The sequence below is a fragment of the Nelusetta ayraudi genome, unplaced genomic scaffold (assembly GCF_046127955.1).
Source record: "Nelusetta ayraudi isolate G7.1 ecotype Tasmania unplaced genomic scaffold, CSIRO-AGI_Nayr_v1 ptg000017l, whole genome shotgun sequence".
Classification (NCBI taxonomy): Eukaryota; Metazoa; Chordata; class Actinopteri; order Tetraodontiformes; family Monacanthidae; genus Nelusetta; species Nelusetta ayraudi.
This window is the reverse complement of record NW_027466067.1, coordinates 1,491,418-1,514,000: the sequence shown is the minus strand read 5'-3', so window position 1 is coordinate 1,514,000 and position 22,583 is coordinate 1,491,418. Positions and strand designations below refer to the sequence as shown.

Genomic DNA, 22,583 nt, shown 5'->3' with positions numbered 1-22,583 from the left:
TCACACAGTGTGACACCTGGGCTTGTTTAGTTGCACACAAAGCTGATATCCTGCGAGGCATAGAGGGAGGAAAATAGGCTGACATCATTTTTAAAGCACTCCACAATGGAATGTTTTGTTGTTTTTTTTTTTTAGACCAATTAAGTGAAATTGGAACATTTTCATGGCACACCTGACATTGTTTCACGGTACTCCGGTACAGTGGATGAAAAACACAGATCTAACTAAACCTCACCTCACCTCAACTCTTGCTGGAATTCACTCCTTTCAAGTGAGTAATTAGGTTTTCAGGACATGTATGTATGCGTAGTATGTCGTTAAGGTGATTATCAGTCAGAATGGTGTGCAGAGGAGTGAGATGGTGATGCTGCCCCTTTTTAGCTTTAAAAAGTCGGGACAAAAGACATTAAAAAAAAAAGCCCTTTGCAGTGACTCAGGCTGTGTTGGCCTGAGTCACTGCGCTGCCCTTTAAAGTCACAGCCAGTTTTGTGTATCTTTTTACCTTTGTGCCCCTCAGTGACGTAAATAATGTCGCTCCGACCACAACACACTTCTGACGCTCTCAGCCCTTCTGGGAGTGAGCTCTGACCCACTGATCTCCTTTCACTGCCACACTCTGATCTTCTGACTTGTAATCAGGTGACCAGGATTAGGGCCAGGATGTGAGGAGCCCCTTTACCTTTCTCTCTGAGACACACACACACACACACACACACACACACACACACACACACAGACACTCTCTCAAACAGACCGTGACCGTCTGTTTCAAAGCCGCCTCTCACATTTGACCACGGCGGCCTACATGAAAACAGAAGCCCCTCTGTATTATTTAGTAATGCCCCATAAAAGTCTGTACTGGCCCAAGTGGGACGGAACCGTGCTCAACATGTCAGGTGGGTTCATTAGAATCCAGGCATCTTCTTTTTGCGCATCAAACAAGGCTTTCTATTCAACTGCCAAGCTACCCAGCGCTAATCCTGTTTGCTTTGACTCTTGAGTCAAGTCTCTGAATCGCTGTTAGAAATTCACTTAAAGAGTGTATTGTTTGGAAAATTCCAATCCCTTTTCTGATTTTGGGCCAAAATATTGACATTATAACTGTGTGCCCTACTAGTTTTTCCTCTTTAATACAAAAAACTCAAAACAACAACAAAAATAAATAATAATAATCATAATAATAATAATAACAATGGGTTTTGACCTCTTGCTCGGTTTCAAATAGGCCCTTCAATGACTTATGCTCGTTCTCTCCGCTGCTCTCACTCAAACATTCTCACACCCTCAGTGTTTGCCCTTCCGCAGGCCTCCTCCCTGCATTGTTTGGTCTTTTAACATGAGGGTCAGATGTCAACGCGGTAGATTTGGGTCAGTCGCACGCTTGGCTTGACTGGCGGCACCTCCGATGCTTCGCTCTCTGTCTGCGTCACTGTTGCTTTGTTAGTTCCACAGACGTTTGCCCCCTGTGCTCATCAGGTGGTGGGTGGAGTGGGGGGGGGCGGCGGCGTGAGGGTTCGTTCTGTGGGGCGGGGGGGGGTTTAGGAGTGCGTGCCAGAAGTACCCGCCCCCCCGACCCCTCTCCCGACCCCCCCGTCTCCCTGCCTGCCACATCCGCGGAGCGTGCGCGCGTTTGCTCCCCCCCCCCAACCCCAGCTCGCTCCTCATGAATGTTTCAGCCGAGGTATTTTTAGAGACGGCGTGTTATGTAAGTGGCACCTGTCATGTGATCTCCCCGGGGAGCGGGAAGGAGGGAGGGAGGGAGGGGAGTGGAGGGAAAGAGACGGAGAGGCAAAATGGAGGCAGAGGACGGACGGACGGCTTCCCGCGGCCGCTCTGCTCCGTCACACCTTCAGCTCTCCTTTCAGTCCCGTTGCCCCATTTCTCTTTCTGAGGGTTGATCTGAAGTCGTTTCTCATATTTCTAAATTCCCCCCCCCTCCCACCTCCCCCGGCCCTTCCTTGTGCAGGAGCGGGGTGGAGCCGGCCTTGTTTTTAGCCTGAATGACACGTTACCACATGAAACTCCTGACGAGGGCACTAATCCTGGATTTACCCCTGGCTCAGGGGAAGCATCAGGCAGGCTCACACCAGAGCTTAGCCCACGCACGCACGCATGCACGCACACAACCACACACTCGCAAAAAGTATGTCACACAGTTTTGGCTGTTATGTAACAGGCTCTCTTTGAGTTCAAAGTCTCCCTGATGAAAGCCTGCGGCCTCGCCGAGAGGCGAAACTTTGCAGAATCCAATTAGAAACCTGTTGATCCTGTCGACGTCCTTTCAAGTGGCAAACTGCACCATCATCTTCGCTGAACGACGCCGTCATAAATCACATGTGGCGTCAGGGGGGCCGTTCTTATAATTGTGGGCCCCTAAACGCCATATTTAGCGTAGATGTGTAATAACATATAATACAACAGCATCCTCTTGGACCCCCATGGCTTCTGTGCCCCCCCCAAAAAAAATAAAAATAAAAATAATCTTTTGAAAAAAAAAAAAAAAAAAATTGCAAAAAAAAAATTACCATACAACTGCTACTTGAATGGACATTAACACTTTTTCCGTTTCCTTGTTTGCGTCCGCATCTCCCCCAATGCAGTGATGCTGGACCCCCACCTGTCTGCACTGCTGTGGATGGGAGTCTTTGCGACGCTCATCATCGTCATCATCATGCCCCAGCCGCTCGGCGTGCGAGCGCTGGTCATCATCACCATTCTGCGCCTCATCTTCTCGGTGGGCCTGGAGCCCACCCTCTTCCTCCTGGGTGCCTTCAATGTGAGTAGGATGTTTGCAGCAGCGTCACTTGTTGATCAGTTGTTTTTTTTTAAGGAAACGAGCGGGTCCTTTTTCCATTGAAACCTGTGTAGTTGTTAAGACTTGGTAAAGACTTTTGAGCTGTGGGCTGTTTGAACTTTGAACTGTTTGTGCTGAGATTGAGAGCCCTTATTTGGGATGTTGGGCTTGTTTCCAGCTGTGGTCTTCTCTGTGAGCTGTATGCAAGCAGGTTGGAACAGGCGGAGGAAAGTGTCAGGATGGGGAGCATGAAAGGGACGTTAGATGTTTTGGAGTTAAAGTCAGACTGGACATAAACAGAAAGCCAGTGACTACAGTATATGTGCAGAAGGATGCTGGGGTAGGAAGTGGCAGGAGGTCCAGAAGAAGATCATAGAGAATATAAAGGAGAAGGAGAAGGAGAAGATTTTTGAAAAACAAAAATCAGCAATTTAACAATTTAATTGCTTCTCTCATTCACATTTATCATACCACATTACACAAGACCCAGTTAGAAGAGGAAGAAGAAGCCAAGAGCTGTATAAAACATCTCAGAAGCTGAACAAATACACCCTCAGCTGACTAAATATGTTCCAGTTATTTTTTGCCCAACAAACTGTCAAACTCTTGGTACTTTCAATTGCGCCCACTGGAGCAGCTCCAGCTCCTCAGTTAGGCCACGCCCATGCTCACATGTTGGGCTGGTGTCCAGTTTGTCCAGCGTGCTGCAACCCCCCCACCCCACCCCTGCCCTCCAGTCCGCCTGCCGGTGCCCACTGGCTGTTATGGGCTGTGAAATGCGTCACCGGACGCCGCAGAGTCTGACAGCAACCAAAACAGATTTCCTTCGTGCGACTCACAATTGCACAAAGTCACTCAGTGAGTGGCAGTGCCACTTTGTCGCTGCCGCCTTTACCCTTTTCTTTCCTTCCTTTTACATAAGACGTGATAAATGAAAGATCTTGTTAGAGGCCCGGATATTAGATAAGGATCAAAACAAAAAAGGAAAAGGCACCGCAGTGACTCTGAAATGCAGTTTGCATACAGCTGGTGGGCAGTAAAAATGTCTGGCTGACTGTGTGTTGTATGCCAAATGTTGACAAAAGTGCGTTTCGGTGTCAGGGTTTCATTATTGCTAATAGTTGCTCGCACCAGCCGAAGGTTTCCTTCATCCCACCACCGTCCTGTCCCAACAGTAGTTTCACTTTCTCTATTCAAGTTTCTCTATTCTGTCAGAGTTTCATTATTCCTTTATGAGCCACTAATAATAAGGCTATTCATCTGCATTAAAATACATCAGTGTCCTCATTCTGACTGAAAAAAATAAAATAACATTAAACATCTCACTGCTGTTGTCACATATTGATGTCTGACCCAGAGCCCTCAGCCAAGACCTTGTTGATTTTGTGCATGCAATATAATGATGAAGCCTTTTTTTCATTCATTCATTCATTCATTTTTCAGGTATGTAACAAAATCATCTTCCTGATCAGCTTTGTGGGGAATCGCGGAACCTTCACACGTGGCTACAAGGCCATGGTGATGGACTTTGAGTTCCTCTACCACCTCCTTTACCTCATCATCTGCAGCCTGGGAGTGTTTGTCCACGTCTTCTTCTACAGCCTGTTGGTGAGAGAGACACGCACGCACGCTCGCACGCACACACGCACACACACAACCTGTTTAGACAAGGTCGAGACGGCTCAGATACATTGTCATCTTGTCCAAACAGGTCTTCTGGAGTAGAAACACCATCATTCATTTCTTCTCATCTTTTTCACCGCTGGTGATTATTATTGGGAAAAAGGTTTTTGGACACTATTCAATTTTTTTTTACTCAGTCCCAATTATTGTCATTAAATATTTACCAGATGGTATGTTTCTGTGTTTCAAAATGTTTGGCTGCATCAGAGACACACAAACAAATGGAAGTTGTTTATTCTTAATTACACAAAATAAGAAAAACTCAATTCTTTGCGCTCTGGATGTGTTGCAAAGGGACGTCATCATCTTGATTAAACATCCAGTTGTGAGCTGGACGGAACAGTACCCGTGAAGCATGTGGATAAATGTTGCCGCCTGCACTTGGAGACTGAAGACTGATTCCCAGCACAATAGAGTACATGACAAATGCATGACGTGTCCAACCTTGTAGATTCAGTTGTTACATTAGTCAGTGAATTACTCATAAAACCATTGGGAGTGTCTACAAGGTGATCATCAGGCTCTATATGATATAGAATAGAGCCATCATAAGGATATTTTGGTCATTTTCCTTTCACAACATAAACTGGACCTACTTCACTGTCAGCATCTTTCAATGTGTTCCTTCACAAATCTGTCTGGGGTTCTGATCATTTTCACTGTTATTTTTGTTTTGATTAACTCCTGTTACATAAAGACGGCTGCATGCCTCATGCCTTTTGTTCTCTGCAGCTGTTCGACCTGGTGTACAGGGAGGAGACGCTGCTGAATGTCATCAAGAGCGTGACGCGCAATGGACGCTCCATCGTGCTGACGGCCGTGCTGGCTCTCATCCTGGTCTACCTGTTCTCCATCGTCGGCTACATTTTCTTTAAGGACGACTTCATCCTGGAGGTGGATCGAGTCCCCAACTCCACTCTAAGTGAGGATGAATCCATTTCACTCGTCTCTGACTTCAGCACTACTGATTTAAAAAAAACAAAAAATGAAAACCTGACTCCACATTCTTGTTTTGTTTTGTTTTTGTTTTGTTTTAGAAAATGGAGGTAGTCTGGCCAGTGAGTTTCTCTCTGCAGGAATGTGTCAGGGAGGGATTAATGAGAACTGTACAACAAGAGTCACTCAGAAGGGTAAGTGGTATATCATTTTTTGATTTAATTAGCATTTTAATGTGGTTTAACCAAAGCAACAAGGAATCAGTGTGCTTGTTAGCATGTTCTCATGCTTTCATTTCCATGTCGCATATTTGACGTGTATCCAAAACACAGATCAAGACACATCGCCCAGCCTTGTCCATAGTAGAGCTAAAAAAAAAAGAAAGAAAGAACATTGTGCCATGCAGTCCTCTCACACATGACTCCACTCAACAATTTATAAATGACCCTGTCACCTCCACATGAGGAAATTACAGCAAATGTGAAGTGTCTTAAATACCTACATGGAAAACTGAATTACCTTTGGCTCAGTTTTTAGTACCCCCCACCCTCCAAAAAAACACACATACAGTAGCTCAGTCAAAACAGAGAAGAGCCAGTTTCAAATCCCCCAGACAGAAAAAACAAAAACAGTAAACACAGTACCGGGGGTCACATGATATTGTGACTGTGTTTGGTGTCTGTAAATTTGTAATCGATTAATTTAATATTTTCTCTTCTTGCTTGGTGACCCAGAAAACGTTATCAGATGAAAATAATCATTGTGAGTAGTTCTTAACAGGCCAGCTTGACTAAACGCAGTCACACCGTGAGCCAAAACTTGTCAGCAAGGTTCTGCCTGATACGAAGCCTCCACATCTAAGCCAAGGATGTTGGCCACCAAATATGAGATGATACTTTTTTTTGTATACAGTGTGGCTATCAAATGTCTCCAAAAAAGACATAGCAGCGTCCGTAATCCTATCTGTACTTTCAAAACAATAGATATGGAAGCCCAGAACAACCCAGAAACCCCACAGTATGTGGAACGCTGCTTATCAGAAGCCTTCAACCTCAGTACTGTACAAGAGCAAAATATAATTTTAATGTAAAATGTGTCTCCGTGTGCACTCATACTCATTCAAACTCCAAAGAATTATTTACTTTGCAGTTTTAAAATATCAGCGCAATATTCAATTTTAAAAGGTTAACGTTTTGGTATTTAATATTTGGGTCTAGTTGCCAGATTACAGATACTACGAGGAGGCGGAAAGAATGGCTAAACCAGAACACACCTGGTGTCAGCCAAGACAAGTCATTCTAATCGGAGCCTTTTGCACCTGAGAGCTTCTTCATGGGTACTGAGTTATATGAAGGGCAACCAGATTGCTACACTCTGCTGAAATAACACAGGTTCTCAGTTTGCCTTGAGTTATACATCACCCCCGTGACCCCAGTTGCTATCACTGATGAGGTGTCCAAGAAACTGCATCTCAAGATGTATGCAACAATCATTAATAACAGTACTGATCTATGTGAAGACAATGCTCATGTTAATACATTCTCAATAATTATCAACAATGACTCAACAAGGTTCGATAAAACTGAATTTTAGACCAGTTGTGCTATTTTTAGAACAGGCCTGCGGGGGGGGGGGCATGGTTCTTCAATATGGTGCACGCGGCCACCGTGTTAATGACCCCTGCTCTCAAGGAGTTTTTTATTTTTTTATTTTGTTCTCTGTTTTTCAGATGCTGAAGATTCAGGCAGGGACGCCGAGGACGGCGGCAGCGACAAGGAGCGAACGTGCGACTCTCTGCTGATGTGCATCGTCACCGTGCTGAGTCACGGCCTGAGGAGCGGCGGAGGAGTCGGAGATGTTCTGCGGAAGCCCTCCAAAGAGGTGCGTGCACAATCTGATTAGCCACACGTGTGTGTGTGTGTGTGTGTGTGTGTGTGTGTGTGTGTGTGTGTGTGTGTGTGTGTGTGTGTGTGTGTGTGTGTGTGTGTGTGTGTGTGTGTGTGTGTGTGCATGCAGCTGCAAAACGCTGGTTCATGTCAGTTGGCGTTGAGCCCACCATGCACTGAACTTTTTTTCCCCTCAAATTGTTCTTGTGGTTATTTCCTTCGAAGACTCAGAGGTTTTAGAGTTTTCTTTCTGCACAGATGCGCAACCTCTGCTTCGCGTTAACGCTTCAGAATAGATTTCCACAGAATTTGCACTTTGATGTCAAAGAGGATGTGACTCTCGGCGAGAGCAGATGAGTTTCTCTAATGGGTGTCTGTGTGTCTGTGTTGACCCGTTGAAATAAATGTACGCCCTAAATGAGCCGCCGTGGGCGGCCGTGCGTGCGTGCGTGCGTGCGTGCGTGCGTGCGTGCGTGCGTTTGTGCATGCGACTGTGTTACACCACTGACCTGGTGACCACTGGGTGTTTCCCTGCTGCTTAGTGCACTCGGCCTGCAACTGTAAAGGAACAAAAGCTAACAAATATCTGACGCTCAATTGTAAATATTCACCCTCCATGTTGCGTTGAGTTCTTTACTCTTTATTCAGAGCCCTATTAGCTTCCACAGCTGTGGTCTCTAATCTTTCTGGCGACATAAAATAAAAACATTACACAAGTCTATCAACATACATACATACATGCATACATATTACACACATTTTTTAAAACAGGCCTAAAAACCCTTTTATTCCAAAACGCCTATGATTGATGACTTTTTTTTTTTAATCCTTTATCCCAGATTTGTATTTTAACCTTAATTATTGTTTTCTGCTTGTTAACTGCTTTTAATTCATTCTCATTACTGTTGTAGCACTTTGAGATTTTCTTGTCAAAATATAAAGTGTATTATTCTTATTCTTATTATTACACAGTGCAAGAAACAATAAAGTTCCCAGAACCTGGAAACGCTGCACATACATTACTTCAGTACAGTACAAGGCATCATCAACCTCTCAGTAAAAAGTAAATTGACGTAGTCAACTGCAGGAGAAAAGTGAGTTCTAAAAACACACACAAAAAATTTGTAATACATAATAATTTTACAGTTAAGAGTCCACGGCAAGTGTGGAGAGTCATCCACGTGGTGTGGATTCCCTGGCATCCCTTTCAGATCTAAAACTGAAACTACCCTCGATGCATCGTCTGTTAATTGGTCAGGAATCCCGCTGACTGACGGCTCTGCAAATGACAGCTTCATATAGTTGATTTGTTTCCTCCCCAGCAGCACAAGTTCAGGGAGACAGCTGTCTGTTGACCACACTGTAATACAGAAAGAGTCAACAGTCCAGTTGTAAATAGTTACTACAAGGCAGTCGTTTGTAATTTTACCCACAAGCGTTTCTTCAACCCCTCCCCCTCAGGAGCCTCTGTTCGCAGCCAGAGTGATCTACGACCTGCTGTTCTTCTTCATGGTCATCATCATCGTCCTCAACCTCATCTTTGGTGTCATCATCGACACCTTCGCCGACCTGAGGAGTGAGAAACAGAAGAAGGAAGAAGTCCTGAAGACGACGTGCTTCATCTGCGGTGAGGCTCAGCCACGGCTCGTTTTTTCCAAGTTTCAAGTTTTTATAAGCGATTCTACTGCAATTCTGAAATAATAAGGTGCATTTTCCAAAATGTTTTCCCCTCTGTAAATATGGCATGTACAGTATGGCGGCAGCAGGAAGGAGGATGAATGCTGGAGTGAAAGTAAAGCAAACAACATTATCATTGATCACAATGCGTCATGCTTTTACTTTGGGGGTTTACTTTGTCCAAAATAATGTTTGCGTTGATTTTGTGCTTCAAATATTTGTCACAATAACTACCAGAGTCTATTTCAGGTCAGTATGACTCACGTCACCTGACAGTGGTTCCTTGCGTGCGTCCCTGTGACGGCATCATCTCCTGGGGCCCCTCATCTCCTCCCACTGTCTTCCTCATCCTAAACTCTCACTCTCAGATCTCTCACATCTTCTTGCTAATTTCTCATTTCTAGAGAGCACAGATCTCCCAAGGTGCGCACGCTCTCTTGCCCCCCCACCCCACCCCCTCCACTACTCACACATCCTTCCTGTTTTTATTTTTTTATTCACTGCGCTGTTGTTCCACAGAAGAATGAGTCATCAGACTTCCTGCCTCTGCTCGCCTCCATAATTCATGTCTGTCTCACGCACAGTTCTCTCCAAAGCAGCACGCACGCACGCACGCAAGCACGCACGTTCTTTTCTTTTTTCTTTTTTTCTTTTTTTAATTCTTTCGCTCTTCTTTCTTCCACTATCACCCTTTAAGAACACGTCCCTCTCTGCAGCCTGATCACCTCCCTGTGAGCATCACATCTGTTTGGGGGGTGTCTGAGCGTGTGCGTGTGTGCGTGTGTGCGTGTGCGCGTGTGCGCGCCTCCATGTGCACCGATGGCGAGCTTATAGAACGACGGCAGCGTTGCGTCACCGCCGCCACCGCCTCCTCTGACTCACTGCAAGTTAAAGATGGCCACCGGGGCTGGGGGGGATGGGTGGGTGGGGGGGGGGGGGGGCGCCGTCTCTATGGTTTCCAGCGGGACCCTGGAGGGAACAGATTGGAAGCTTGACCTCCATAAGCTGAGGCTGAGGCTCTCCGCTGTTGTCCAGGCCACCTTTTATAAGCAATCGCTCTGTCGTTCTGCTGGAGCTTTTCTTTTTTTTTTTTTTTCTTCCATTATTATTACTTGTGTTGCCAGCAATCGATAGATTGATCAGCGTGGTGAACTTCCTGTGCAGGTTGGCTGGCTTTTCCACCTGTGGCTGAAAGGGATCAGGCAGGGCGGGGGGGGCACTTTATCGATTATGTTGTATAACAAAAGCCTGAATTGGGAGTGTCTGAAAATCTGGATAGGCTGAAGACTGTGTTTTTTAATAGACCTCGTGTTCTCAATGAGACCTCAACTGGCACTTATTATAAGAGCAGCTTACTCACAAACAATAACAAAATTTATATTTAAAAAAAATTAAAAATAATCGGCCTGCAACTGTAAAGAAACAAAAGCTAACAAATATCTGACGCCCAATAGTAAATATTTACCCTCTATTTTGCAGAGTTCTTTTTTCAGAGCCCCATTATCTTCCACAGCTGTGGTCTCTAATCTTCCTGGAGTCCACATAAAATAAAAGCATTACACAAACTCATAAACATACATACGCTTGAATATTAATGGAGTTTTACAGGAACAAAAATAAGTCTCTGAATTTAGCATTGCACTTTTTTTTAATCCAGTCACTGTGGTATGATAGCTGAGCCATTCTTTTCACACATGTGCGTGTGCGTGTGTGTGTTTGTGTCTGAGGTTAGCTGGTCTTCTCTCATCTACCAAGGAAACTCCCAACGCAAACGTTTCTCTAGTTTCTCTGTCAAGATGGTGTTGAAAGTCAGTCTCTCAGTCTCAGGTCTGTCCTGAAAATAAGCCAAGCTCACCGGGGGACCAAAGGCTTCATTTGACAACATGTTCGACGGTTCTGTTCCCCCCCCGCACCCACCTTTGGACCTTTTTTGCCAACCTCTATGTTATGTGTTTATCCTCCTGCTATTTCATTATTGTGAATGTGGTGCTTGATTTTTAAATGTTAACCCCAAATCTTGAACATTTATGTTAAACCCAATGTTTGTGAGCAGATTCCAGTTGCCTGAATAATTTCACAGCTCACGGTCGTTTCAAACTGTATCATTCCTGTCATGATGCACTGCAGCACTGTAGTGTAAATCCTATCTCCCAGAGTTGGACGGTGGGGTCTGTTTGTTGAAAAGCAGGTCGCGTTTTTCCGATTGCAGCTCACATTTTGTTTCTCCCCCCGCGTTGTAGGCCTCGAGCGGGACAAGTTTGACAACAAGACGGTGACTTTCGAGGAGCACATCAAGGAGGAGCACAACATGTGGCACTACCTCTTCTTCATCGTCCTTGTCAAAGTGAAAGATTCCACAGAATACACTGGGCCTGAGAGCTACGTGGCGGAGATGATCAAGGTAGAGCAGTTGCACAAACAGATTAAATAGCACTGGCCTGCAATTGGATTCAGTATTAAATAATATAATGTATCCGTGGATTGACCAGCGATGCAGGGGCTGAATTCTTTTGGGGTTTCAATTCGAATGTAGTCATCTTTTTCTGGTCAGTGCCTGCTGCGCTGCTTGATGGCAGTTACGTTTTCCCTCATGCCTTCATCATTTGGAACCCATCATGTTGGATTAGTGAGCACCTTTCTTTGTCTATGCGTGCAAATTATAGTTGGGTGCAGCTCTCCTGAATGAGAGAGAGGGGTTGTTGTTGTTTTCTTTTAACCCCCTCTTCTTTTTTTGGCACAGTAACTACAACAATGTTGAGGATGAAAGTGAGGTGGTTGCGCTGTGCCATGTGTTTAGACAAAACAATGTTTTGCCAATGAAAGACAAAGGAGAAAATGCACAAGAAGCCATTTCAAAAGTAAAAGTCTCACACAAGACAAAAGAAATACAGAGTTCACTGTTGTGGATATCGTTTTTTTTTAAAGCCAACTTTTCAAACACAAGGCCTTTATATGGAAAACAAAAACTTAAAAGTGTCAGCAAGACTTTCACTGAGACACTACCTGTACAGTAAAGAGCTCCTTTTTCTCATGTTAACTGACAGACTTGCTAGTCACGCAGTGCCACAGGAGGTCAGAGAAACTAGATAACACTTATGAGTTGCAACAATTGTTCACGTAGTTTACAAGTGCAAAGACTTTTTTCTATCCCGTGGAAAATTGCACTGATATTGGGTTTGAATTCATAAATGATTTAAAGAAAAACGTTAAATTCCAACGGCTTCAGACGTTTTCTTTATGAAGAAAGAGGCAGATGGAAGAGATTGTTCCTGGTTTCTCTGAAAACCACTGAAGTCCAGCAAGTAGTTAACAATGGTGGCTGCTAAAGACAAATGTCCAGGATAAGGATAGCACTTTTCCAAAATTGAGCACATTTTTATAAACACAAGATTGGCACTCAGGACATTTTTTTTCTCACTTCCCAACTGGCTTTGGAGTTGGTCCGCTTGAATGTGATGGGATGACTTAAGCAAATCAATCACTTTCCATCCTTTCTTTCCCCTTTCAAAGGTCTTCATTGGCTCTTTACAAGACAAGTTAGACATGTTGAGTGCATGTAGATGCTTTAGGAAGTGTTCCTTCAGGAGGAATGGTTAGATTTATGCAGTGATCTCCAAGTGGATAGATATTTGGAGATGACACGTGGGAGGAATCCTGTGTTCATCAGAACTGCTCATATTTTTTTTTCTCTTAAAATTTTTTTTTTTTTTTTTTTTTAATGAGTCAGTGCTTTGCTTGATGGTCCACCAGGAGCACAACCTGGATTGGTTCCCACGGATGCGTGCCATGTCCCTGGTGAGCAGTGATGGGGAGGGGGAACAAAATGAGATCAGGAACCTGCAGGAGAAGCTGGAGTCGACCATGAGGCTGGTGGCCAACCTGTCTGGGCAGCTGACGGAGCTCAAGGAGCAGGTATGGACCGCCTGATCATCCCCACAAACAATAACAAATGAAGAATTTGGGGGGTGGGGGGTGGGACTGGTTCCTTGCACTTGTCCATCAATGTTATATAACTGCTTCTTGAGGCAGTCATCACATGCTTCACTCAATGTGATCCTTTGATGGTTCTTCTTCTTCTTCTTCCCCCACCCCCAAAGTGCTTTGCTGACGCTCAACCACAGAAAGCCTTAACGAATACACTCAAGTAGTTCCATTAATTCTTTTTTGGCCTGAAGGTATTGGTGATAGGCAATACGAGTGTCACTTGTGTTTGAAGTTTCTGCCAGCGTTAAAGTTAGACCAGCTGAGCAAAAGTAGAAGGGACATGGGGGGTGGGGGGGGTGGGGGGGGGCGTCTCTATTGGGTGGCCCCAATGCAGCCTTCCTGAAGGCCCTTATGCACCAATAGCTGGAGGCTTCAAGACTGAATGGGAACCTGCCCAAGAGAGATATAACCGTAATGCCCCCACCACCCCCAAACGACCACCGCATACTTGGTAACTGCGCCTTGTTCAACTTTTGTTAACGCAACCATCTGCATCCATGGATTAGTGTTGATTTACTTCTCGTGCCTCAAGTTTAGTGTGATTCAAGAGGCAGGGTATAACCCTTCTATAAGATTGTCCCATTATCGCTGGTTAAAAAAAATGGCTTGGTCTTGTTTTGCTCAAACCGGCAAAGTTGAAATAGGAACAATGTCAAATGACTTTAAAGGTGTGTGATAGCAAAGTATTCATTATTATACAGCTGCTTCAAAAAAAAAAAAGTGTATAAATCCCTTCAGGGTTTCATCCCATGTTTTAGCCGAACGTGTCTTTCAGCCAAAAGGTGGTTTTAGCCACCTAAAAACTGTATCGCCTTATTGCTGGCTTGCACGCCAACCACGTCGCTCCTTTTCCACTCTTGCACCACCTCCCTTCTTTCACTCTAAGAATCACAATATACAGCCAGTCAAAACGTTTCCCCTCGGTTCCCCAGATGACTGAGCAGAGGAAGCAGAAGCAGCGAATTGGCCTCCTTGGCCACGCCCCCCACATGAACATCAACCCCCAGCAGCCTGCCTGAAGGTGAATGTCGCACGCCTGACCGCCATCATCATCATGATCATCTTCCGCAGTGTCTTTGTAGGCTTTACGTCTGACTGTGTAACTCGGCAGACGCTCCTACGGGGGGGTGGGGGGGGGGGGAATGTTTCAGCAACAAATGTGCCTCTTGGAGAAGTGCAATGCTATCTGGGAAAGTTACTTGCAGTACCTGGGGAAGGAGGAAGAGGAGGAGATGGAGATGGAGAAGGAAGAAGGAGGGGGAGATGGGAGATGAAGATGAAGGAGGAGGAGGCGGAGTCGTCTCCACATGGACGGAATGTTGCACCAAGTGCCTCTCGAGGCTGAGAAGCCAAATCCTCTGGGTTCAGGTCACGGAGGACGCCGTCCTCAGCTTTACAAGCCTGAATGTCTTCAAGCAGTGAACCACACTACCAGTATGCCAAAGGTCAGTCATTGTTGCTGAGGGAGAATTCCTCTCGTGTGGCCTTTCTTCTCTCTCTAGTGAGGATTCAAGCCTCAGTGTTGCACCAGCAAACTCAGGTCACAAATGCTGAAGGGGTTTTTGTTTGTTTATTTGTTTTTAAATTCTGAGTCACATTACTTAATATTTTACTTCTGACCAACAGCAATAAGAAAGGTTCATGGTATAATTGTGTAGATATGAATGGAATATCACTTGGAACTGGTATTCGCTTTTTATATATTTGGCAATATTCTTTTGTCTAAATTATGAAGAACCTTAACATCTTAACGATCCTGTAGGGGTAATTACTTTTTTTTCTTTTTTCTTTAAAAAAAAAAAAGCCTATTCATTATTATAGAACAACCGTGACTTTTGCGCACTTTGTTTGTCTCTAAAGGAACATTTGTGTTAAACGTATGAGTTTCCTGCAACTCAAATTCAGGCTTTTTTTGTTACCAAGAGAATCTGATTGATTGAGTGTCTGGTTTTGGAAAATGAGCCTCATAACATCCACGGGCGATGAACCCCCAAGTCCTGTGACTGCTTTACTCCAAACTTAGTGCCATTGTGTGTGTAATAATAGAAGTGCTATGGCTCACGCTGTCGAACCAGCCCTGTCGGATAATGGGAGAAGTGTTACAAATAGATTTGTTTTCCTTTGCACTGAATTATTTACTCTTCCTTTCATTCACGTAGTCCCGAAGCACTGATACTGTTTCTGTAGCGCACAAATGAAATTGTTAGTACTTTGGTGTGTCACATGATGTCACATGAAGACTCACAAAAGTTGACTGAGTGTATGTGAAATGTAAAGGACTAACAGATGTCATGTGCAGTACTGCCTGACCAAACTGAACTTTTATACTAAATAAATGGTTTGTGTTGGATATGTACATTCCTTCTTCTTGCAGTTGATTTAAAATTTAAAAAAAACTTTAAAATTGGCCTGTTTTTTGTTTGTCGATAAATTAATTACCGAGCAAAAATGCACAAAATTGTACTAAACCTAATTGGCAATTAAGATAATAAAATGCTCTGTAGTCCATTTTACTTTCTTCATAATCACTAATTCGTTGGCAACTTAAGGGGGCTTGTGTTCCTCTCAATTGCTCTAGTCACATGAAAAGACCAACAGAGAAGTACGTGTGGGGAGCTTTCCAGCAGATAGACTCCCTTATCTTGGCTCCCCTAATTAATGAGGAAGTTCCCTGATCTCATGACCATGTTGCGCATGTCTGCGTTTAGTGTGATCTTCAGGGATTTAATGAGATTGGAATGGATTGAAAGAGAAATGGAAAAAATGTTTTCAATTTGACAAAGTTCACAATATGTATGTATACAAATGGTGTACTTTGCACTTAAAAAACAAACAAAAAAAAAAACATGTGCTATTTGGGCTGTAACTGATTGCACACATTATTTTCCAAACACAAAGATACCCCTGTCAAAGCTGAAACCAACTCAGAGAGCTGCGTGAAATTTGCTTAAATTCTTGGGGCTTTCCATTACAATTGAATCACCAGAACCCATCGAATAGTCATTTTGTCATTACTTGGTTGTGCCCTCTCATTTATTTTCCTGGACAGAATTACTAAAAAACAAAACAAAAAAAAACAACACTTTGCCATATTGGTACAAGTTGATTAATCTTTCAAAGCACTGTAGAATGTAAGATCATCTTGGACCACTGTGTCATTCGCAGGGTGATGTTTTAAAAAGTTTTCTTTCGGGTAAAATGGCTGATTTTTTTTCTGACCTTTTCAGTGTATTTAACAGGACAGTATATGCACTAACATTGATATTTAGTGAGAAATAAAAAAAAAAAAAAAGATGGCTGCATCCAATTTAGTATCGAGCTAATTTCCTTCTGTCGTCACATAAAAACAGACATTATGTGCAAAGTGGATGTCAGACATTCCAAAAAAAAAAAAATAAAATGTCTTGTTTGTTGGAGTATTTACTTTCTATAGGCCTTTAAGAAAACATTTAACGTGGGCAAAACCCATCCTTTTTAACCTACAAACTGCACATAACCAATGCATATATTGCACATTTCACATAGATATACATTCAGTCTTCATTTGGAGGAGAGTAGATGAGTCTAAAACAACAACTGCATACACTGGTGGAAAAACAAATTTTGGATATCTCATGCATTTACTTGACGTACTATATTGTGTTAAGAATTTTAATACAATTTTATTTAATACAATTTTTAATTAAAAAAAAATGTCTCCACATACAGTTTATTTCAGTCCAGTCACCAACATTCACGCACATGCTGCATGTGCACTGTTCCTTCCAGCTCAGAACTGGATGTTGCAGCAAGGTGACGACTTCCCTTTGCAAGCGCACACAGCCAGAGTACAAAAACGACACGAATTTAGTTTTGTCGTATTGTGTCTTACTGAAAAAATATTTGTTTTACTCGCGCAACTGGACTGTACTATCCCTCTTCTTCACCAACCAAGAAGAACAATAATGACAGTGTGCACGTCGTGGAGGTTGGTGACGGAGGTGATGAAGGTGATGCGCGCCCTCGCAGCCTGCAGCAGACAGGTGATGCTGCTGCCGTGTGCTGGATGTGCCCTCCCTGCACGCTCGACCGGCGTGTCAGCCTCCCAGAGCCATGAGCACTTCAACGTGACGGGCTGCACGCCTCATGACAACAAACGCTGACTCCACAGCGCACGCACAGGAGCACGTGCTGCCCACCCCCCAACCCCTGCTGTGACCGCGCACGTCGGCTATAATGGGACTCGCCGTAAATCTGAAATCTCGTCTACTCAACCCCTCCTTGTTCGTTTGTTTTTACCCTCACGTAATAGGCTACTAGTAAGAGAGATAAATTGTGTGAGGGGGCGGGGGGAATACAAACAGCTAACTAGCATACGTTTTCTAGTACAGGAAATACCCCTATTTTATGACTTACTGACTATTAATATCATTTCTTCAAGTTCGGTGGTGCCGGATTAAAAAGCTTTAACGGTCCGGATATGGGCCCCCGGGCCGTAGTTTGCCCCCCCGCCCGTTCTAGTAGTATACATTCAGAGAACATTTTGCACGCAACCGTGTTAGCTGCTCGCACAGCTTGTTGACCGGCAGCGTGCGCGGCGCGGCGCGGCGTGGCGTGCCCGCGTGGCGTTCCCGTGCGCGCCTACCCCTCCTCGCGCAGCACGTTAGCTCGGCGAGCTCGATCCCCTTGTGTTTCCATACCACTTCCAGCGTGGTGGTACACGGGATCGGCTTCGCCCCGCCCACACCGTGACGTGAGACCGCCTTCCGGCCAACAGAGACCGCTGCTCGGTGCGGAGTGGGCGGTCTCTTCCGCCTAGGATGCAGCGCCGTTTGACACGTGAGCCTCATGTGACTGAGATAGGTCAGCGCCGAGCCGAGCCGAGCGGAGAGTCGGAGGGTTTATTTAACTCGTCTCCTCGTCCTCCCCCACTTTCCCGACGCGCCACCGACGGGGTTTGTCTTCCTTTCTTGCGGCGTGGCGACAAAGCTGGGGGTGACTTTTTATCGAGACGTCTCACTCTGAACCAAAAAAAAAAAAAAATCAGAGAGATAGGAGCAAAGCAGCGAGAATTGAATGCACATTTTTCGCGAATTCGCTAAAAGAAAAGAAACGGGGGGAAAAAAAGAAAAACGCATTTAGTGCGTTGCTCGTTTTTTTCTTCGTCTTAGTTTCGCGCCTAAATACACGCCCGTATTTTATGTTTTTTTTGTAACGTTTTTTAAAAACAACTTGGTCTTTTGGAGTGACGACAATGGAGCGAATCCCAAGCGCGCAACCACCGCCTCCTCGGAGCAAACACCAGGCTGAGCTGTCAGACGTCCAGGGGTAAGTTACACACACTGGGAAATAAGTAAATAAATAAACAGTCATTTTACCAGAGTCCGATTATATGTTTTTTTACTTAAAAAAAAAAAAGAAAAAAGAACCACCTCCTTAATTTTTTGGGGGAAAAATAATTAATATTTTAATTGTTTTCATTTTCAGCATGGATTTTCCCATGTACGTTTATAAACCCAGGCGAGGACTGAAGAGAGGAGAGGAGAGCAAGGTGTGTTATTATTATTATTATGATTATCTTTATTATCCTTATTACTTATTTTCTCTGCGTGCTTGTTGTGTTGGAGTCTTGGTCAGCCGTGAACGCTGGCTGGCGGTTGAAAGGGCGTGAGCTCCGCTGGCTGGGCTGACGAACCACAGCGGCTGTTCAGTCACGTAGTCCCGAGTGGCTGACCTAAATGCAGTGTGACATAACGCAACTCTCCCTCCCCTGACTGCTGCGCGCGCTCTCCGCCGCTATCTGCTGTGTTGTGGCCGGCAAGTAAAGACGTTTGTTTGTTTTGTTCCGTCCTGCGCAGGAGACCTACAAGTTGCCCCACAGGCTCATTGAGAAGAAAAGGCGTGACCGGATAAACGAGTGCATTGCTCAGCTCAAAGATCTGCTGCCGGAGCACCTTAAACTCACGGTGAGTTCACGGCGGAGGTGGAGGGATAATAGGGGGGGGGGGGGGGGGGGGATTTGGATTTGCGATCAGCGGCATGCACCATCGAGTGGCTGCTCGGTGGTATTACATCACTGCGACCCCGAGTGCGTCAGCAAGTCCGTGAATGAAAAGCTGGAGGGGGGGGGGGGGGGGGGATCTCTGTTGTCTGCCAGTGATTAAAAAGGGAATTAGTGTTGAAAGAAAAATGGATTCTCTTGAATTGTTCAAGGCATCTCTGTCATATATTGAAATATTTTGTTCATCCAAATAATCCAAATTGCATAGACTCAATAAGTTTAGTTTTATGTTTATTGATCAAATCATTTTTGTTGCCCTTTATTTTTGTATTGTATTATTTTGTTATGTTGCAATTTAGACGACCGCCACGTTTGTGTATGTGCCTAGGGCTTAGTGTGTGTGTGTGTGTGTGTGTGTGTGTGTGTGTGTGTGTGTGTGTGTGTGTGTGTGTGTGTGTGTGTGTGTGTGTGTGTGTGTGTGTGAGTGAGAGAGAGAGAGAGCGTTACATAAGAGGCGGAGATGAGATGTGCTGACTGCGTGTGCGTTTCCTCCAGACTCTCGGCCATCTGGAGAAAGCTGTGGTTTTAGAGCTGACGCTGAAGCATGTGAAAGCCCTCACCTCCCTCCTGGAGCAGCAGCAGCAGAAAATCCTGGCTCTGCAGAACGGCATGCAGATCGGTGAGTTGCAGAACGCTCACACAAGCCCACTCGTGCGCACGCACACTCGCACACACACACACACACACACACACACACACACAAAGAGAACTGAAAATTCTCAGTATGTGCACATTTCAACATGCACATTTTAACACAGTCTTTTGTCACCCGGGATGCAAATGCAGTGAAATTTAAATCTTGGGAGTTTGTCTTGGTTTTCTTTCTGTTTATAAAGTTCTGTAAGTCGGTCTCTTCGTATTTTTTAATTATTTTTAATTCGTTGTGACATCACATGATAATACACTGTGATGATTTATGTCATTTTTTGACTCCCGCATGAGGACCCCAAGGAAGAATAGCTACTTTTGACATGCAAATGGAGATCCTAATAAACTCAAACTCAAACTCAAAAAAAAAAAGAGCACTATGTCCAGGCAGAGAAATGGAGCTGAACGTCTGTTTGACTGTGGCCTCTCGCTGTGTGTGTGTTTACAGAGCAACCGGCCGTCAGCCAGGAGAAGTCAGAGGAGCTGTTTCGCTCCGGCTTCCACATGTGCGCCAAGGAGATCCTGCAGTATCTGGGCGGCCGCGAGGCCGCCTCAGAGCACCTCACGCCCTCCCACGTCATCACTCACCTCCACCAGGTGGCAGCAGAGGTGCTGCAGAGTCCCGTCCGTCCTCGCACGCCTGCCAGCCAGCAGCAGCAGCAGCCGCAGCAGCAGGTGGAGGAGGAGGATGAGGAGGAGGAGGAGGAGGAAGAGATGGTGGTCCCGGCCTACCGCCAGCACCAGCCTCACAGGGAGACCCCGATGCTGCCGCCCAGGCCCAGCGAGGGCTACCGGAGGAACTGCGTGCCGGTCATCCAGCGGGCGTACGCCCCGCACAGCAGCGAGCAGAGCGGCAGCGACACCGACACAGACAGCGGCTACGGCGGCGAGCTGGAGAAGGGTGAGGTGGCGGCGGCAGCAGCGGCGGCGGCGCAGGGCCGCTCCGACTACTACGGCCAGGAGGGGGCGCTGAAGAGAGCCCGGCCGGGCGACGGCATCAAGCGTGAGGACGACGACGACAGGCTGCGGCACAAGCGGGCGCGAGCCGATTCGTCGGAGGACGAGCTGCTTGAGTCCTCGTCCTCCTCCTCGTCCTCCTCGTCGCCCTCTAGGGGCTACAGCAGCTACACCGAGCGCCCGGCTCCACCCCCACCACATCCGCTCTGCATGCCCTTCTACCTCCTGCCGCCCTCGGCCGCCGCCGCCTACCTGCCCGTGCTGGAGAAGTGCTGGTACCCGGGCACGGTGCCCATGCTCTACACCCCTAGCGTGGGGGGGTCCTCGCCCAGCAGCAGAGCTCCTCTACCACCACCGCCGCCACCAGCGCTGGTCCTGTCCCCCAGGGGGGGCTCCCCGGCCCCGGCCCTGGCCATGTCTCAAACCCCCATGGACTCCCCGGCCCTCCTGCAGGCGCTGAAGCAGGTGCCGCCCCTCAACCTGGAAACCAAAGACTAAGAGAGACGGAGGTGGAGATGTCGGGATGCAAAAGTTTGTTTTTTTCCTCGTGCGCAAAGACAGTCGTTGGAATGAGGAGGAGAAGGAGAAAAGACTTTATTTTTTGCCGTAATCAAAACCCTCGTTCCCGTCCTCAAAAGAGCAAAGCAGAGAACTTTCAGGGGCGATCGAGATGAGGAGAGAGAGAGAGAGAGAGAGAGCAGCCGTCCGTCCAGAGTTTGGGAGGATGCGAAGCTCCGGTTGAATGTTTTAAAGCTCAGAGATTTTTGCTCCGCGCAAATGTATCATATGAAACCAGGCCTGCGGTGCACACCAACACACACTTGGTTGAATGTAAAAGGACGATGTGTTTTGGTTTTGTTTTTTTTTTTGTTTTTTTTCAAGACGCTGCTGTTCACGTATAAAAACGCCGACCGACACTGATGCATCTCAAATTGTAGCTGTTGTTCGACGGGAGACACAAGCCGTCTTTGTACTTTTAGAACATGTTGCCTCAATCGTTTCACCCAGTTTGTTGCCTACGTTATGTGCGTCACCACTATCATCGCTGAAAATGGCCCTTCTGAAACCCAGACATAAATAATGGCTGGCACTGTAAAAAAAAAAAAAAAAAGAAAACCTGAAGCACGGATGAAAGAATGGGACACCACATGACCACACTGAATATAAGAAGTCTGGTTTTCCTTCTGTATCACACAGGCCGCTAAAGACGGAGCCTCTGTAATTATTGTTCATAGACTTCTTGTACATTTCTATTTTTGATACCTGCTCTCGCACTCTGGCCATCCACAGGCATAGAGGTTGGGTCAGAGTGTGGGCAATTTGTCCGTTGTGTACTCAAATACTGTGTACATATACTGTAGCACTGTGCTGGACCTGGTCTGCATTCTCAACATCTGTTTCTGCTCAAGTCAAACCTGGTGTTTGTTCTTGCTGTTGCCTTTTTACTTGTGAAAAGCTGATGAATCTCAGATGTTTATTCTCTGTACCATGTATGAGTACTGGAGTCAAAGAAGCGGGGAGGAGAGAAGTGAATGTATACATTTTTCCCAGAAGATTAGTTTTCTATAGAAAGAGGTACTTGAGATTTTATATTTTGGGACCTACATGAAAGATGTTTGATGTACATATTTTGCCTATAAATGTTGACATATAAGTGTAATAAAGTATTTTTTTTCCCTTGGAAAGTTCCCATGCTCGTTTGTTTTTGGTTGACATTGAACGATTACAATTTTCCGCAGCTGCTCCATGACACTCATCACAGGTAACACTTATATAACGGCAACACAGTTTGGCAGCCTTCTGCTGAACCACCTGTGTCCCACTAATACAACAACAACAACAACATGAACACAAGTGTAGAACAGCGCCTGTCAATCTGTTGAGGCAGTAGCCAGAATACAACCACGTCTTGCCATGAAGGGAGGGAATGTGTTTAGTATGGGCTTCCATTTTATCTGGTGTGCGACACCACATGGTG

At 45.5% G+C, this 22,583-nt stretch overlaps 2 protein-coding genes across 13 annotated transcripts in view; both read left to right on the top strand.

Annotated features, from left to right (window-relative positions):
- LOC142887165 (inositol 1,4,5-trisphosphate-gated calcium channel ITPR1) overlaps nt 1-14,743 on the top strand; it is a 70,845-nt gene extending 56,102 nt beyond the window's left edge. For all 12 annotated transcript variants that reach the window (XM_076024602.1, XM_076024597.1, XM_076024593.1 and 9 more), the window contains 9 exons: nt 2,601-2,776; nt 4,238-4,402; nt 5,210-5,399; nt 5,515-5,607; nt 7,143-7,294; nt 8,761-8,926; nt 11,217-11,377; nt 12,727-12,888; nt 13,893-14,743. In XM_076024602.1, the coding sequence (XP_075880717.1) occupies nt 2,601-2,776; nt 4,238-4,402; nt 5,210-5,399; nt 5,515-5,607; nt 7,143-7,294; nt 8,761-8,926; nt 11,217-11,377; nt 12,727-12,888; nt 13,893-13,979 (1,352 nt within the window). In that variant the 3' untranslated portion in view covers nt 13,980-14,743. The remainder of the gene's footprint in view (nt 1-2,600; nt 2,777-4,237; nt 4,403-5,209; nt 5,400-5,514; nt 5,608-7,142; nt 7,295-8,760; nt 8,927-11,216; nt 11,378-12,726; nt 12,889-13,892) is intronic.
- A 3,056-nt stretch (nt 14,744-17,799) lies between these two features.
- Nucleotides 17,800-22,293, top strand: LOC142887164 (class E basic helix-loop-helix protein 40-like). Its single transcript, XM_076024589.1, has 5 exons — nt 17,800-18,267; nt 18,427-18,490; nt 18,798-18,905; nt 19,496-19,619; nt 20,097-22,293. Exons 1-5 carry the CDS (start codon nt 18,194-18,196, stop codon nt 21,101-21,103), a joined length of 1,377 nt encoding a protein of 458 aa, XP_075880704.1. The 5' UTR covers nt 17,800-18,193; the 3' UTR covers nt 21,104-22,293.
- The last annotated feature ends 290 nt before the right edge of the window (nt 22,294-22,583 follow it).

Bases quoted from the DNA above. Each gene is read 5' to 3' on its own strand.
- LOC142887164 (XM_076024589.1), top strand. From the start codon at position 18,194: ATGGAGCGAATCCCAAGCGCGCAACCACCGCCTCCTCGGAGCAAACAC. The intron at 18,268-18,426 runs GTAAGTTACACA...TTTCATTTTCAG, and splicing joins GAGCTGTCAGACGTCCAGGG to CATGGATTTTCCCATGTACG. The intron at 18,906-19,495 runs GTGAGTTCACGG...CGTTTCCTCCAG, and splicing joins CGGAGCACCTTAAACTCACG to ACTCTCGGCCATCTGGAGAA.